This window comes from Triticum aestivum, chromosome 1B, assembly GCF_018294505.1.
Source record: "Triticum aestivum cultivar Chinese Spring chromosome 1B, IWGSC CS RefSeq v2.1, whole genome shotgun sequence".
NCBI lineage: Eukaryota > Viridiplantae > Streptophyta > Magnoliopsida > Poales > Poaceae > Triticum > Triticum aestivum.
The window spans coordinates 91,200,356-91,216,419 of NC_057795.1; the positions used below are offsets into that span (position 1 = coordinate 91,200,356).

A 16,064-nucleotide genomic window follows, 5' to 3' on the forward strand; every position below is an offset into this window, starting at 1 on the left:
TCGTCCATGTCGCAAGCTTGCACTGAAATACTTTGGACCTTACAAAATATTGGACAAAATCGGTGTAGCTGCTTATCGCTTGGAGTTACCTCGAGGAAGTTAGGTACATCCACTTTTTCATGTGTCTCAGCTGAAGAATCATGTGCCTGATCATACTCCACTATTTGCATCCTTGCCTGTACTGATCAACCTGTCTGCTCAGGGGTTTTCCCTGAAGAAATATTGGATCGCCGTCTGGTAAGAAGGGCAACACCTCATATTTGCAGGTGGTTATCAAGTGGGCAACAATACCAGTGACTTCAACAACCTGGGAGGATTATGAGGAGCTCAAGACACGGTTTCCCTACGCACCAGCATGGGGGCACGCTGGTTCTTCAGGGGCGGGTACTGTAAGTGCAGAGGTGATGGCGTAAGGCTCGAGCAAGGCAAGCAGGCGCACGGGAAGGAACAAAAAGACTTGATGGAAGCGGAAACATTTGAGTGAGTCAACAGGAGTCGCTCTAGTGGGTCGAGTTGTAAGCATGGGCCCATGAGCCGGTTAGTGAATCGTGGGCTTGCAGTTTATAAGAAAGCGGGCATACTCTGTGGAAGGCATCAAATTTGAAAACAGAATCATTCTAAGCCTCTCGTCTTGCTCCTCTCTACTCTTATTCTCTCCTAGTGTCTTTCCCCTCCTCTACGTCGCCATGGCCGCACCCCTCTCCTCCTCTCTGTAGCTACCTCACCGCCGGCGAACTGTGGTCGACCCGAGGTCGTGACAGCGTTATGTTAAAGTAACATATTATGTTATAATAAACAACTCTCTACTCATTAAATACTACCCCTTCGTTCCTAAATATTAGACCTTTTAGAGATTAGTTATGTAAGCAATTATTTTGGGTTAGCTCTCAAAAAATATATTTTGGGTTACGTCATGTTATTACTCCCCGGCTTCCACGCCGATCAGCAACACTTGCATAAAGTGCTTTATGTTTGTATTTCTTGTCTTTTTGTTGTTGCGGGTGCATGTAAACTACTCTCTGAGTCTCATAATCTAAAATGTTTTTTGACACTAGACTGTGTGTCAAAAAAAGTCTTATATTATGGAATGAAGGGAGTATATGTAACTAACCCAACTGATTAACGAACAGATTAATCTCAACTGCCACCTAACGAATTTGTAGCTGAAACCAAAACACACGAAGACAAACAGCAGAAAAAGGTAGAGCTAGCGATCGACCCTATATATACAAGCGAACCCGGGCACCACGAGTACGACGAGAAGGCCGAGCGCCATTGCAGCGACGATCGAGCTGCTTAGCCGGTGGCGCCCAATGGAAGCCGCAGGTTGGCCGGAGCCGGTGGTGCGGGTGCAGTCGCTGTCGGAGAGCGGCGCGGCCACCATCCCGGACCGCTACGTGAAGCCGGTGCACGACCGCCCGTCCGTCAACAACAGCACCACCAGCGGCAGCGTGAGCATCCCCGTGGTCGACCTGTCGTCGCTGGACGGGAGCGCGGCGACGGCGCGGGCGGTGTCGGAGGCTTGCCGGGAGTGGGGCTTCTTCCAGGCCGTGAACCACGGCGTGCCGCGTGAGCTCCTCCGCCGCGCGCGCGCCGCGTGGCGCGGGTTCTTCCGCCTCCCCGTGGAGGCCAAGCAGAGGTACGCCAACTCGCCGGCGACCTACGAAGGGTACGGCAGCCGGCTCGGCGTGGAGAAGGGCGCCGTCCTGGACTGGGGCGACTACTACTTCCTCCACCTCCGCCCACCCAGCAGCCTCTCCGCCGCCGACAAGTGGCCCCACCTCCCTCCCGACCTCCGGTAATCCACGCCCGTCCGTACATACATCCGTACCGTCACACTCTAGTCAGCCAAGCCCGCCGGTGCAAGTGTGCTTAACCTCCATTACTTTTGGCGGGTCGTCAGGGACGCGACGGAGGAGTACGGGAGGGAGGTGGCCTCGCTGTGCGAGCGGCTGATGGAGGCGATGTCGGCGGGGCTGGGCATCAAGCCGGGGAGGCTGCAGGAGGAGTTCGGCGGGGCGGAGGGCGCCGGGGTGTGCGTGCGGGTGAACTACTACCCGCGGTGCCCGCAGCCGGAGCTGACGCTGGGGCTGTCGTCGCACTCGGACCCCGGGGGCATGACGGTGCTCCTCGCCGACGAGCGCGTGAGGGGCCTTCAGGTGCGCGGCCGCGGCGGCGAGTGGGTCACCGTCGACCCCATCGCCGACGCCTTCATCGTCAACGTCGGGGACCAGATCCAGGTACCAACAGCTAAAAACTGAGCACGCGCACACACATGCACACACCACCATGCATGTTGCACACATGCATGCCGCTTTTATTTTACTTTATTTGTTGCTAGAACAAACCTTTTTGTTTTCTCTGCGATTTTAGCGGCCGGTTGTTAGTCACGTGCGGTGGCCACGAGCCTGCGAGTGCCCATCCCAGCCGAAAAATTGTGGTCAGAGTATCTCCCGCCGAGCCCCAACACGACCCCCTAAACGATTTTTTGTGCCAGTGGATCCATGCCGAACTCGACGCACTGGAGAGCTCCTGAGGGCGCCAGGGGGACGCGATTTTGGCGCGAACGAAGATGGAGCCACCGAGTCAGCGAGACGCCGCTTCGTACTAGATCGCCGAGTTTGCACAAGTTTGTATGTAATTTCACCGAACTCGCGGCGACCTGATGGGCGACGACTGGGAACGAAGTCGCGCCAAACTTACGTCGGTTCACCCCCAGTCGGCTTTCAACGGCTGGAGATGCTCTCATGGCGATCGGAAACGGGCGGGCGGGATGGCCCCAGTCGACGCCCATCGCCATTACAGCGCTAGCTATACGTTATCACGCGTATCTCCGTTACAACGTCGTGGTAGCGGTGCTCCTATTACTGTGCCCGAGTCTCTCGCTAGGCCAGGGTAGGAGTGGCAGGTCAGGGTTGCATCACGTGTCCATTTCAAGCACGTGCGCGTTTTGCCGTTATCCTCCCATATCTACATCGCCGTGCGTGGCGAAAGGGAGATGTCCACGCCACGTATGCAGAGCACGTACACATACGGCAGCGCCTCCACGGCGCTGGCTGATGCGCGGGCCCGTCACCCACCGGTCAGCCGCTAAAATCAATACGCGCGTATGAGGAAATTAATGTTGGCATGGTACTAAAAGAAAATGTTAAAAATCATGTGAGATCGTCGTCAGGTGTTAGCGGGATCTAAGTTCCGGGGTCAACTTCCTGCGTCGCGTTGTTGTAAAATATATCGAGTTTTGGCTGTGTTGTGCATGGACACGTGCTTCCACGTGCTCTGCGTCGCTGCCGGTATATACAGATGAGCACACACACATGTTGTGCGGACGTATGCATGCTTTGGTGTGCCGCACGACGACGTGCGTTAGTTAGCTGCAGGTTGGATCCATCCGACGGTCAAGCGTCACCTGCACCGGCTAGCTGTGCTATCCGATCAGCTTGGATATTTTCCACGTGGGAATAATCATGCAGTACGACTTTTGCTAGCCTGACATCACACCCGGCCAGATCATGCTCCTCCTTGGGGTAAAAAACGCTAACACTCTTATATGAGACGGGATGAGTCGTAAAAAAGTACTTCTGGAGCAATTTGGAACGAACAATCCTAGGAGTAACAAGTAATTGAGCAATTTGTAGGTGTAATAAAGTAGTGAAGTACTCCCTCCGTCTGGAAATATTTGTCCTAAAAATCGATAAAATACATGTATTTGTAAGGCTAGCCATAGTGCGGTAACTTAGGTAGTAACATAACGCATCCAAAATACTCCCTCAATTCCCTTATACAAGGTCACTATCAAAAATACATTTTGCATCAATATAAGGCCATCAACAATAATCGAGGCAAAAATTAATGATGTTTCTCATACTAGCAACTATTTAATACTTACATGCATGTAGTCATAATGACACTTAGCTACTACTTCCTTCTCATTCATTCGTTGCATGCTTATGGCGTATTAATGATCTCGATTAACAAAAAGAAAAGTTGACTTGAAAAGTAGTCATTAAGTTTCTTGATACCTGTAATATGAGTTTGTGGCCTTGTATAAGGCTGGTTGTAATGGGAGTATCATAGCTAGTATCATGCATGCCAACTAGACAACTTTGATGAGGTGGCATAGAATTAAATAAAGTAAGAGAGGGTTGAGTATCATATCATGATACTGTATCATAATAAATGCTACACTAGTATGTGTCATGCATGACAATAAATAAAGTCATATATGATACTACCATATGATATTATGCATTAGGAAGGTAGTATCATAGACTAGTATCATATACATGATACTAACTTATGATACTACCCATTACAACCAGCCTAAGGGAATGGAGGGAGTATATATGCTTATGTGGCATGGAGTTAATGAGGAGAGATTAGTGGTTACGCACGCGGGGTTACTTGATTAGTTTGTGTAAGCAGATCGGTCGAAATGAATGCGTAGATTCCCGCCCCCATCGAGAGGAGGAAAGAGAGGGTACGTAGGGTACCGATCACGAGGCGGAGTCAGCAGCAGCGCGCACTATGGGACGGTATTCCTGATTAGGCATGCACCAACGTGCAGTCATGTGATGTGGGCAGCAACGTACTCGCAATTATTTATTTAGTCTGTATAATATTTAACCTGATCTTGACGTACCGACTCACTCACCGCTGATTCGATTTTCCCATGCTTTCCTGCCGTAATTCGATCTTGACGCGACATGCCGGAGCAGCGGCACCTTTTGTTATCTCTCTTCCTTTGATTTGAAACCCCATTAATTAAAAAGAGGCCATGCTCGATTAGTTGATACGGTGTTGCTAAAACCGGCCGGATGGCCCGACCGACCGACCGACCGAGTTGGCTGGCTGGTCCAAGATGTGGATACAGGACGACGTACGACACATCTCGTCTCGTTGTGCATGCGTTTTACTGCCTCGTGTTGGATGATGGTGCTGTACGTGCCATGCACAGTTGAGCCACGCGCTACGTAGTACTACCGTGGTCCATCGCTACGAGAGGAGGCATCAAACGGCCCTCTCGCTCGGCTTAGATGCTGGCATATGTATTCAAGAAAACGAATCCGAACGAACCGGGCCGGATGTAGCCAGGATTTTGCCTGCGCGCGGTCCTACATCGAGATCCGTGCATGCCGGTGAAACTCAGACAATCCATACCAGTTTCATTTAAGTTCCGTGGATCAAACTTAGATACGGTGGACTGTAGAAATCAGAACTTAGATATGGCTGGATCACATTCGTACTAGGTTGATTTTGATAAAATATAGTAAATATAATGTTGTTTTTGAAAGAAAGAAAAAAACCATGGGTGGATGACATCCATAGGTTGTATATAGATAGAAACATCTCCCACATGGGTGAGGACCGATCGATGACATCTATTAAGAAGGTGGCGGCAATGAAGGCCGGACGGATCGTGCAGTGCAGGGAACGATAAAGCGAGAAAATACTAGGGCAAAGTGATAAATGCAAAACCACGTGCCATTTGTCCCCTCAGATCTGACCTTGATCCACTGGCCACCAGCGCAGCATATGGTGGGGTCCAGCCAGCCAGCCTCGCTAGCTGTCCGAGGATCCCTGCAATCTGCATGCGGTGCTCTGCTCTGCTGGTGCAACGCACGGACGCCACCGCCCATCTGCTGTCCTCTGCTGGTTTATTTCGGTCAGCAGACGAAAGAACTGCACGTTTGTCACATGCCGCTGCCCGCTGGCTCGACCAACCAACCAGCCCAAGGACCACGCCTGTTTACTGTTCCATTGCCAGGCCAGTACACCGATCTTTATTCCCGCCTTCAAGGCCAGTACACCGTAATCTCACTGAAAAATTCGATCTATTTATGCTCTTTTATTGATTTATTTATAATATATATATATATTCGAAATAGATTTGATTTATACTGATAGTGAAGGTGTAATGCAACACAGGTGCTGACGAACGCGACGTACCGGAGCGTGGAGCACCGGGTGATGGTGAACGCGGACGCGGAGCGGCTGTCGGTGGCCATGTTCTACAACCCGAGGAGCGACCTGCCGCTGGCGCCCATGGCGGAGCTGGTGTCGCCGGGGGCGCCGGCGCTGTACAAGCCCACGACCTTCGACGAGTACCGCCTCTACATCCGGCGGAAGGGCCCCCGCGGGAAGAGCCAGGTCGAGTCGCTCAAGGCCCATGGCGACAGATGATGATGGTGATGATGGTGATATATCCACCTGCATGACGGAGCCTCCAATAATAAAAATGTCTAGCTGGTGGTGAGCGTTCAATTAGAACGGTATACATCTCCAAACGAGGAGATGCGATGCGATGTTTGTACTACTAGCAGTTTCTGGAACGCAGACGCCGGTGGCACTTTCTCCTTTTCGAAATAAATAAATAATATAAAAAAAGGAGAAATGGAAGTCCAAAAGATGATGGATAGCGATGAGGAGGAAAGAACTTGCCGAGACGCATCGATCCGTCCAGTTGATGCGAGAAACAAAATATTCCCGGTCTCCATCACATGCACGTGAACACCATCGCTCCTAAAGCGTTTTGTCAAAGACATGCGCGTGGTGCATCGATCGCATCTTATGCTGGAAAAAGAAAAGAATGAATACGGGCTGCAGGAAGGACATGTTCCTGGTGTTGGCAGCCCATTCAAAAATCCCTTGGAACAACACATGCCGGCAATCGTCTTCCTTCTTCTTGGCCGATGCCGCACCCGCAGCTCGCCCAAACGTGTACTTTTCTGGAACGCAGACGCCGGTGGCACTTTCTCCTTTTTTTTTTCTGAAATGAAAGCCCAAACAATGAATAGCGGCGAGGAAAAATCGTGGACTGAATTCGCCGAGATGCAATCCAGTCGATTGAAGACACAAAAATGCCCCATCTCTATCGCATGCACGTGAACAAGATAGATCGCCCATCGCTCCTAGTGCCAGCGTTTGTCAACGACATGTGCGTACAGCAATCACATCTTTTTTTATCCCACCCCACTTGTTCAAACCCCTTGGAACAACATTCCGGCAATCGTCTTCCTCTTTCTTGGCCGATGCCGCGCCGCAGCTCGTCCAAAGGTGTACTTTTCAGAATGATTAGGATGAGAAAAAGAATCGCTTGGCAAGCACAATGGGAAAGCAAAATATGCCCCCCGACAACGTTCCAGTCCAACACATGCTCTTTTCTCTCCCCAGATCTGGCGGTCCCGCTACCGATAGCAATCATCTGATACAAAACAAAGAAAAAAAAATCCATTTCGTTGCAAGTGTTACCTGATGGAAAAGGAAAACACACCATGAAATCATCGCTTATCAACAGGACATCCTGCACTGACAATGATCGCCAACGAGGCCCGTGTCTATCATATCGGGCAACCATTGGAAACAGCATATTATACCAAAACTAAGGTAGCAGGAAAATCAAATGATGATGAGAGACATCCCACTCCATGCAGAAGAACGGCACCAAGACCTAGTTAAGGAATCTTGTTGAACTGGACGAAACCTCAGTATCAAGTTTCACCCATATAGATCAGTACGCATTTCACTCAGAACATAGTCAGTTAGTGCCTGATTCTACCGAAGAAACATGGTAATTTTCTAGAAAAAAAATATGCCAAGAAGACTGGGACATGATAGAGGAACTATCGCATCCCCTAGCAAATGTGAAACTAAGAATCTGATTAATACTGTTAACTTCTAAAAGGAAGGCAGATCCACTAGGCGAACAGCTGCTAGCATGTCAGCAGTTAGCATTTTAGCAATCAAGAGTCAAGCTGGAAATAGTACGGAAAGCATGCGCTTTACACTAGCACGAAATAGTGATCGTACATTCAGCAAATTCTGCTGCTCGACAAAAGGAAAAGAACGCGGACTCACATTGTACGAACAGCTAAGACAGAAGTTGCTGGACCCCTGCCTTCTGGTCAGCTGTTAGAGCAGTTGGAAACTTGATCTGAAACTTGATCCTTAGGTTCCCTTTCTTAGACGGCTCCCTTGTGATCGGCATCCCTTCGCCCTGCACGACTTCTTCGTAGGTGGGACTGATGACAGACTTCACGGGAACGGTTAAACTTCGCCCATCCAGAGTTGTCAGTTGGACTGCACAGCCAGTCAATGCATCCACGAGGGAGATCTTATGCGTGTAAACAAGGTCGTTCCCGTCTCTCTTGAATTTCGGGTGTGCCCGTTCTTCTATTATGAACACAAGATCTGATGGTATCACGTTACGGGTCTCGTTGCCTTTCTCAGGAAAGGTGATCTTTGTGCCCTTCTTCCATCCAGGCTTGATATCAATTGTTAAGATCTCCTCCACACTCATTGGTTTCCTGCAGAAAGGAACATCAACATATGTTTTCATAAAAAGAAAGATATGTAAATAATGAGATCCTTTCTTTTTTGTCTGGAAATTAAAGCTTTAGCAACTCTAGGGCATCATACCAAGTTGACATATGGAAATAGGAAGCCTTATCCATGCAGTGTGTCATAAATGAATACCCTAGAATCACAAATACTGTCTGCTATAATCACCAATCACAAATAGGCGAAGCTATACTGAAGTTATGCATCACTCCAGAATACCTTAACAAAGGAAAACAAGCTGCATCTGTACAATTTGTTAAGTTGCAGTTTTCTGTAGTACCATGTATCTGTTTCCTTTTTCACACCTTTTAGAAGAACTGGTTCACCATCAATCCCTCTGCGTCCACATCGATTAACTGGGGAGGAAGTGCAAGCAAAGCATACAAGGATAGGCAACTTCAAACAATTGCTACATACCATCCTGCTAACTAAATGTGCTAGGTAAACTGGTGCAGAGTGGACCTATATACAAGTAGCAATTCTCATGCATTGGCAGCATTTTTACTCCATGTGTGTGGTGTGCGAGTGTGTGCATCTATGTTGTAATCGGTGTTTCTAGAAAACTTCCTTGAAAATAATAGGTTGGGTGATCAACAACTCATATTTGGCCTTCCTTGAAACAATTATACTTATCCAGATACCGATTGTTTTTCCGTGAGGAACCCAGAAACCAACTTGTCATACATATGTTCATTAGAGCAAAGAAACCCACCTACTGTCCTTCAATATGTGTCAAAAATATATATGTTACATCAAAGACATGACCTGGTCGCTTCAACTCAAAATGATTGACATGTCATAGTTCATGTTCTCGCATAGGTGTGTATACGTCAAAGACTCAACCTGCATGGCAGAAACCCACACTTGTTTGCGGTTTGCTTAAATGTATTGTGCTGAACTTATCCTATAAAAGTAAGAAGTTGATACCCATTATTCTATTTATCTCAACATGCACATATGCCACCTAACCACACATGCCACCTCATCAATTACTACTCTCTTTCTTAATTGCACACTTCACCCAACCAGCATACTTAATGCACATGCAACCATGCATACATGAAAAAATATCTACACACAACTATGAATAAAAAAATTTACACTATACAATAATCACATGATATTATTAATTCACATATTTATGCTCCATGGAATATAGGGTTTTATCAGTTTTGCCATCGGTTGTGCTACACTACTCAGTTTTGCCACTAAATTTTTTCACTGCTAAAAAATGCCACTGCTCCATTAGCCACGTGCTCAAAAAAGCCATTTTTCACCGTTACCGTCAGGTCAATGGACGTTGACCACATTATATGACTATAATACCTGTCGAGGTGAATACATTGCAACCAGTTCCCGCCGCCATGCGCGGGGTATCATCTAGTTTTATATAATCTGCTGTGAAATAATAGCCACGGAAGCTAAATAAAGTTGGTAAGCCAGACAGAAAAATAGGCAAAAGCTGGATTATCACAGTCCACCTCGATGCCAAATGCAGCACAAAAAGGGCACTGTTGTAATGAACCATTTTACACAAACACTTCAGAAAATAAACACTACACCATAGTATAACTATTCTGAGTTCTGAGTTAAAACAAACTGTCTAACTCTGATGATCTTTACTAAATCACTCTCAAACAGTAGAAGCCCAATTACGTAACTATACCCAATGTCAGAGCCCTAACAGCTGTGATATCTGTTGTACGGAGTAGGATCTGGGCTTATGACTGAACTCACTGAAGGTTGAGAGCTTAGCCTATTGTTCCCTCCAGTTCACGAAAAAGTGATGTTCTCGACATATCTTAGTTCAAACATTCATTTTTTTTAACTTTTAATATTATTTAAAATGTTGGATTATAAACTTCAAACCCATACTCATAGATTTGTCTCTATAAGTACTTTCCTGAGTATATAATTTTATTCTGTTTTATACATAACACTACTAGAAATAAGTGGCCGAAGTTAGTACATCCTGAAAAACCATGTAACTGTCTAAAACTTTACTTATTTGTGAACTGGAGAGCTTATTAAAGAAGCTCATTATGCCCCCGCCATGCATTTTCGCTTATGGGATTCTAAAGGTAAAACCCTCCAAACTCGTTTTTTTAAGAGAATCCATAATTGCAGCAATAATAATAATGAGCTATGAACATAAAAAAAATCCATCCTCAAACGGTCTCCATGTTGGATCTTTAGGCGGGAAGGTGGTAATGACCTTTTTATTTATGAGCAAATACATTAGGTAATGAGAAACGCTATAATGGAAACAGAAAGGCACATAAGGATACGTGCAGGTACCAGTAAACGCTATAGAGCTATAACACTATCAATTGACTTATTTATAGGCTAAATCGTTTCTGGCTTTCTGCAATACCCCCAAGTGCCTAAAAGGAGGATTTGTTCTAAAACTGGAAAGGTTGTCAAAGTAGAATTTATGATTTTATTTAAGACAAGGTATCATATTACTAGAAGACATAGACATCGTGTTTGGTTGCACATAGATCGGATTAATCTAGTACCCTCCATATCAAAATATAAGATGTTTTTGCAGTTCAATTTGAACTGCAAAAACGTCTTATATTTTGGTACAGAGGTAGTACATTGAAAAAATAGTGATATAAGCAGTGCACAATGAATAAATTCTTCGAGGCAAATTGAGAAATAAGTATGAGCCACATAAGCATCTCAATGTCTTAACGAAAGCATATTGCCCACTCCAAGGAAATCATGTGTGCCATGCGCAGCTCAAACTTAAAGTTAGTTACAGAAGTCTAAACTGCCCAATTAGAAACCACACCAATAAGAGCTAGAGCCTAGAGCTCATGCTTTTTTCGGGCATCTAGGTCATTGTCAAAGTATAAATATACAACTTCATAATAAGTAGGGGGAAGTACTGAGAGGCTACATTCACCGTTCAAAATAAGGGGCGATATTTAAGTTAACTGCTACTCGGCACCTCACCAAATCGAATAACCCCTAATTGGCTCATTAAATGGTCCAACCGATTTATCGGTCTGACAGCCAATAAAAGGCCGAATTATCAGGTGACCCGATTAACTGCCAGAGGAGGTACATAGCTTATCTGGCCCAAAATGTAGCCCGTTTCCCTCCCCTCTCCCAGCCACCCCGCGATCTAGGTGTTTATGTTCCCATCCTTGTCCTAGAGGAGCAGCCGCCTCCATCCCAAGTAGCCACCGGTGAAGTCAGCAAGCCCGCGCCTCCCCCCTCCTCCAGGAGCCTCCTCTCTCCTGGTAATGATGTGTATGTATGTTGTTGTGCTGCTACTAATGTGTACAATAACATATCTAGACATCTAGTACACTGCATGTTGCTATGTTTTTTTTAGTACCTGCATGTTGCTATGTAGCCTAGGATATATAGATATGGCCCTAGTTAAACCTACCGATAAATTCAGTTAATAGGCCGATTCACCGATTAATTTCCACTCACCCCCTGACCGACCGGTTACTGATATCCTAAACATTGGCTACATTCCAACAGGAGCATCATGGATCGGCCCACACTAAGGTCCGTCTATGATTTACATGACATGTCACTCAGAATATGTAGTGCTTTAGCATAAGAGAAAACAAACAAGTTAAACAACCGTTGCTAGCGTTGCTCTGAATCTCCCACCCTCTCTCCTCTACTCTTATCCAACATGTCTATCAAATTCCTCCCTTCTCAACCGTTCCTTCTTAGGTCCTTATTTTTTGCTGCCCTTATTTTCTTCGATCAATCGACTATTTAGAAATAGCAGTGATCCTGACAGTCAGCCGGTGACAGAAAGAGCTACCGCACAAAGGCACAGACTTTCCTCTAGTCAACACAGGCATATCAAATTGCATGGAAAAGAAACATACCAAGAGGCAAGAACGTTGCTACCACTATCAGACTGAAATCAATTATCATATCACAACAATGCTATGCTTGAAAACTAATTACCAATAAATCCGATTAATTTAGTCCAGAAACAAGAGTAGAGAATGAAAGAGCAAAAGAATCCATCTCACCCGACGGAGTCGAGGACATCCCTGGAGATCTTCATCTTCTTGGTGGCGCCCTTGTGCAGGTCTTCCAGGCTGCACGCTAGCTGCCGCTCGATCGCCGCTCCCTTCCTCGCCGACCCCCCGGACGCCTCCCCTGACCCGGGAGAGAATCCTGCGGCCGCGGCGGCGGCGGCGGCAGCGTTGGCGGCGCATCCCGGGACAGACTGCGGAGCGCTGCCTCCGCTCCAGGGGCTGCGCGGCCCCTGCCCGAAGAACGAACCCCCGAACATCTCCTGGAAGATCTCGTCGGCGCTCCTCGGATGGAAGCGGAACCCGGGACCGCTGCCGCCGCCGAAGCCGTGGGCGTGCGCGTGCGCGGGCGCGGCGGAGGGGGAGGGCGGGGCGACGCCCGCCTTGATCCCCTCCTCGCCGTACTGGTCGTAGATGGCGCGCTTATCCGGGTCGCTGAGCACCTGCGAGGAGATGGAGAGAGACCGTAAGGCGACAGATTCAGAGGGTTCTTGGCGGCGGCGACGGCGGCAATGGAGGGAGGGAGGGACGTACGTCGTAGGCCACGGAGACCTGCTTGAAGAGGGTGTCGGCCTGCGGGGAGGGGTTCTTGTCCGGGTGGTACTTCATGACGAGGCGGCGGTAGGCCTTCTTGAGCTCGTCGTCGGTGGCGCCGCGGCCGACGCCGAGCACCTTGTAGTAGTCCGCCTCCATCGACGGCGACGGCTGATGCGGCAGGTGGTTCCGGCTCCCAACTTGGGATTGGCTTTGGCTGGTTGCGGACGACAGGGAGGGGGAGGACGAGGGTTTTGCTTCCCCTCTATTCGTCCTTGATGAGATGGGGTTTGTTTTGGGCTTTTCTCTTTTTGTTGTGTCATTATTTTGGGTGAGGGACTCTTCTTGTTCTATTTGTTGTTGGAGCGACATATAATTCTTGCTATATCGAATCATGTATATATATTCTCAAACAAAGCTTAAGCATCTTGTCTGTATTTAAGTATTTAGTACGTGTGCATAAGAATATTCGAGAAAATAGTAATTATTCATAGCTAGTATTACTTATATATTTTTACTGGCTAAAAGGGATTTTGGGTCCAGCATTATCTTGTTATCTACTGAAATGATCTAACTTTGTGTTTCTCAATTTTAATTGTAACAAGTTGTGCCAGGTGATGCCCGTAATTCGTAGAGATTTCTAGATAATAAATTTTGCTTTTATCGTCGCTTGATATATTTCTCCGGTTGGTTTTGAGACTTTATTTCTCTATCCACCTAGAATTGTGGACTATGGACTTAATTTAATAAAGTTGTCAATAGTTTGACTTTGAGTAGTTCCATAGAATAATGCTAAATTTTATTTCTTAATTGCTAATTGAGAGCTGATATCCGTTGTCCATTCGTATGTAGCTTTTTTTCTCTCTTACCGGCCTTTATGGTTGTCAAATTTCCGTCTTTATATTTTATTGCGGTTTTTCTAGAGCTTATGTATTTTTTCAACAATGATATTTCATGCAACATGCACTTTTTTTGTGAGAGAAATTTTCAATTTATTCGTCAATCATGGCAGTAGAAAGAACACTAGAGGTAACAAAAATTACAACTTGATCCATGAATCGCCTAGCGACGACTACACGCACTAGAGTGAGCGGAAAATGCGTCGCTGTCATCGCCTGTCCCTCAAAGGAGTCGGGCAAACCTTGTTGTAGTAGACAGTCGGGAAATTATCGTGTTAAGCCCCCAAAGACCCGTGCACTAGTGCAACACTTATCTTTTTTAAGTAGCCATCCATCAGATATGCAATTTCTTATTTTGTTCTTTTAGTTTCAATTAGCACATCTTCCCATTAGGCACATAACATACGCAAGATACACATGGTATTGTAGCACCTTCATGTAAGTATCCTAATAGTAAGCATCTCAACAAAAATGGGGGAGGGTATTTATGAGCGGTGTTTCAGTCACTGATACGTCTCCATTGTATCTACTTTTCCAAACACTTTTGCTCTTGTTTTGCCCCCTAGTTAGCATGATTCGAGTGAAACTAATCCGGACTGACGCAGTTTTTAGTAGAACTACCTTGGTGTTGTTTTTTTGCAAAAATAAAAGGTTCTCGAAATTGGAAGAAACTTTACGGAGAATTATTTTAGAATAAATAAATAATAATAGAGCAAAGTGTTACCAAAGGGAGGCCACCTAGGGCCCACAAGACGAGGGCACGACCACCCCCAGGTTGCGCCATCCAGGCTTGTGGGCCATTAGGCTTCCGTCTGACCTAATTCCAGCGCTATATATTTCATCCTCCCGAGAAAAAATTCAAAGAAAAAATTTCATCGCTTTTTATGATACGGAGCCACCGCCACCTCATGTTCTTCGTCGAGAGCCCTGATCCGAAGTCCGTTCGTGGCTCCGGGGAGAGGAATCTTGTTAGTGCAATGTTTTGCCCCTTTTTGTTTGGAGATTGTTGCAGAAACGGACATGGACTGATTTGTTTGCTAGTGCACATAGAGAGAAATAGTCCATGCAAGCCCGAGGAGAATGATGTATTCAGTGTTAAGTTCGAGGAACTTCACCGAAGAATATCTGTGCTGCAAGGATGAGCTATATCTCGTGAGGACATGTATGCGAGAAGATTCTACCGAAGGAGTTGACCCCTTAAAAAAATTGCTGACATGAAGCATTATCTATTCAGAGTGTTCGAGGAAAAATGACTGCTATCGAGGAGATTGATGGCGAAGTGAAGATGTAGCATTTATTTTGCTATTCTTTTGTTTTTCTCTTTTGAGTCGTAGGACCTCTGTACTATTAAGAGGGGGATAGGTTCTCGAATCTTAGGTCCACTATGACGCTTAGCCGAAACCTATGAAAGACTGAGAGAAATCACTTTATGATTCTAATTATTACCTGTTAGTAGAAGACATTGTTCTTCGGTGCTGCAGGAGATATCTTTCGGACTAAGGAGATAGCACTTCTTGCTCCACAAGGAATGTTACCATTGTGCTCAAAATCTGGCCGTTGGAAACGTGTCGTTTGGGCATTGGCTGGTCTACATGTCCAATTAGGTCATTTCCCATTAGGAAGGTTGCGACTACAAATAGTCACCCGGCTCCAACTGTTGGGGAACGTAGCAATAATTCAAAAAAATTCTACGTGTCACCAAGATCAATCTAAGAGATGCTAGCAACAAGAGAGAGAGGGAGTGCATCTTCATACCTTTGAAGATTGCTAAGCGGAAGCGTTACAAGAACGCGGATGATGGAGTCGTACTCGCGGTGATTCAAATCACGGAAGATCCGATCTAGCGTCGAACGGACGGCACCTCCGCATTCAACACACTTAGAGCCCGGGGACGTCTCCTCCTTCTTGATCCAGCAAGGAGAGAGGAGAAGTTGAGGGAGAGCTCCGGCAGCATGACGGCATGGTGGTGGAGCTTGTGGTATTTCTGCAGGGCTTCGCCAAGCTCTACGGAGGAGGTGGAGGTGTTGGGGAGGGAGGGGCTGTGCCAGGGGAAAGGTTGTGGCAACCCTCCCACCCCCCCCCCCACTATTTATAGGGGCAAGGGAGAGGGGGGCGGCCCCCTTCAGATGCATCTAGAGGGGGGGCGGCGGCCAAAGGGGGGAGGCTTGCCCCCCAAGCCAAGGGGGGCGCCCCCTTTAGGGTTTCCCCCCAACCCTAGGCACATGGGCCCTGGGGGGAGGGTTTGGCACCCAGCCCACCATATTCATCCCAT

The 16,064-nt window shown here is 46.9% G+C and overlaps 2 protein-coding genes across 2 annotated transcripts; one reads left to right on the plus strand and one right to left on the minus strand.

The window, feature by feature from the left end:
• Window positions 1–1,239: 1,239 nt before the first annotated feature.
• Window positions 1,240–6,579, plus strand: LOC123109316 (jasmonate-induced oxygenase 4). The gene is made up of 3 exons (XM_044530385.1): window positions 1,240–1,798; window positions 1,904–2,240; window positions 5,929–6,579. The coding sequence occupies exons 1-3, from the start codon at window positions 1,314–1,316 to the stop codon at window positions 6,181–6,183; spliced, it is 1,077 nt and encodes a 358-aa protein (XP_044386320.1). The 5' UTR covers window positions 1,240–1,313; the 3' UTR covers window positions 6,184–6,579.
• Window positions 6,580–7,698: 1,119 nt separating this feature from the next.
• Window positions 7,699–13,186, minus strand: LOC123109332 (dnaJ homolog subfamily B member 13). The gene is made up of 3 exons (XM_044530386.1): window positions 12,894–13,186; window positions 12,354–12,802; window positions 7,699–8,306 (listed from the first exon to the last, which is right to left on the minus strand). Exons 1-3 carry the CDS (start codon window positions 13,050–13,052, stop codon window positions 7,871–7,873), a joined length of 1,044 nt encoding a protein of 347 aa, XP_044386321.1. The 5' UTR covers window positions 13,053–13,186; the 3' UTR covers window positions 7,699–7,870.
• Between the last annotated feature and the right edge of the window lie 2,878 nt (window positions 13,187–16,064).

Excerpts from the sequence above, each read along its gene's own strand:
- LOC123109316 (XM_044530385.1), top strand. The coding sequence starts at position 1,314 with ATGGAAGCCGCAGGTTGGCCGGAGCCGGTGGTGCGGGTGCAGTCGCTG. Across the intron at positions 1,799-1,903 it reads CACCTCCCTCCCGACCTCCG|GGACGCGACGGAGGAGTACG; the intron begins GTAATCCACGCC and ends GCGGGTCGTCAG. Across the intron at positions 2,241-5,928 it reads ACGTCGGGGACCAGATCCAG|GTGCTGACGAACGCGACGTA; the intron begins GTACCAACAGCT and ends AATGCAACACAG.
- LOC123109332 (XM_044530386.1), bottom strand. The coding sequence starts at position 13,052 with ATGGAGGCGGACTACTACAAGGTGCTCGGCGTCGGCCGCGGCGCCACC. Across the intron at positions 12,803-12,893 it reads AGGTCTCCGTGGCCTACGAC|GTGCTCAGCGACCCGGATAA; the intron begins GTACGTCCCTCC and ends ATCTCCTCGCAG. Across the intron at positions 8,307-12,353 it reads GATGTCCTCGACTCCGTCGG|GAAACCAATGAGTGTGGAGG; the intron begins GTGAGATGGATT and ends TCCTTTCTGCAG.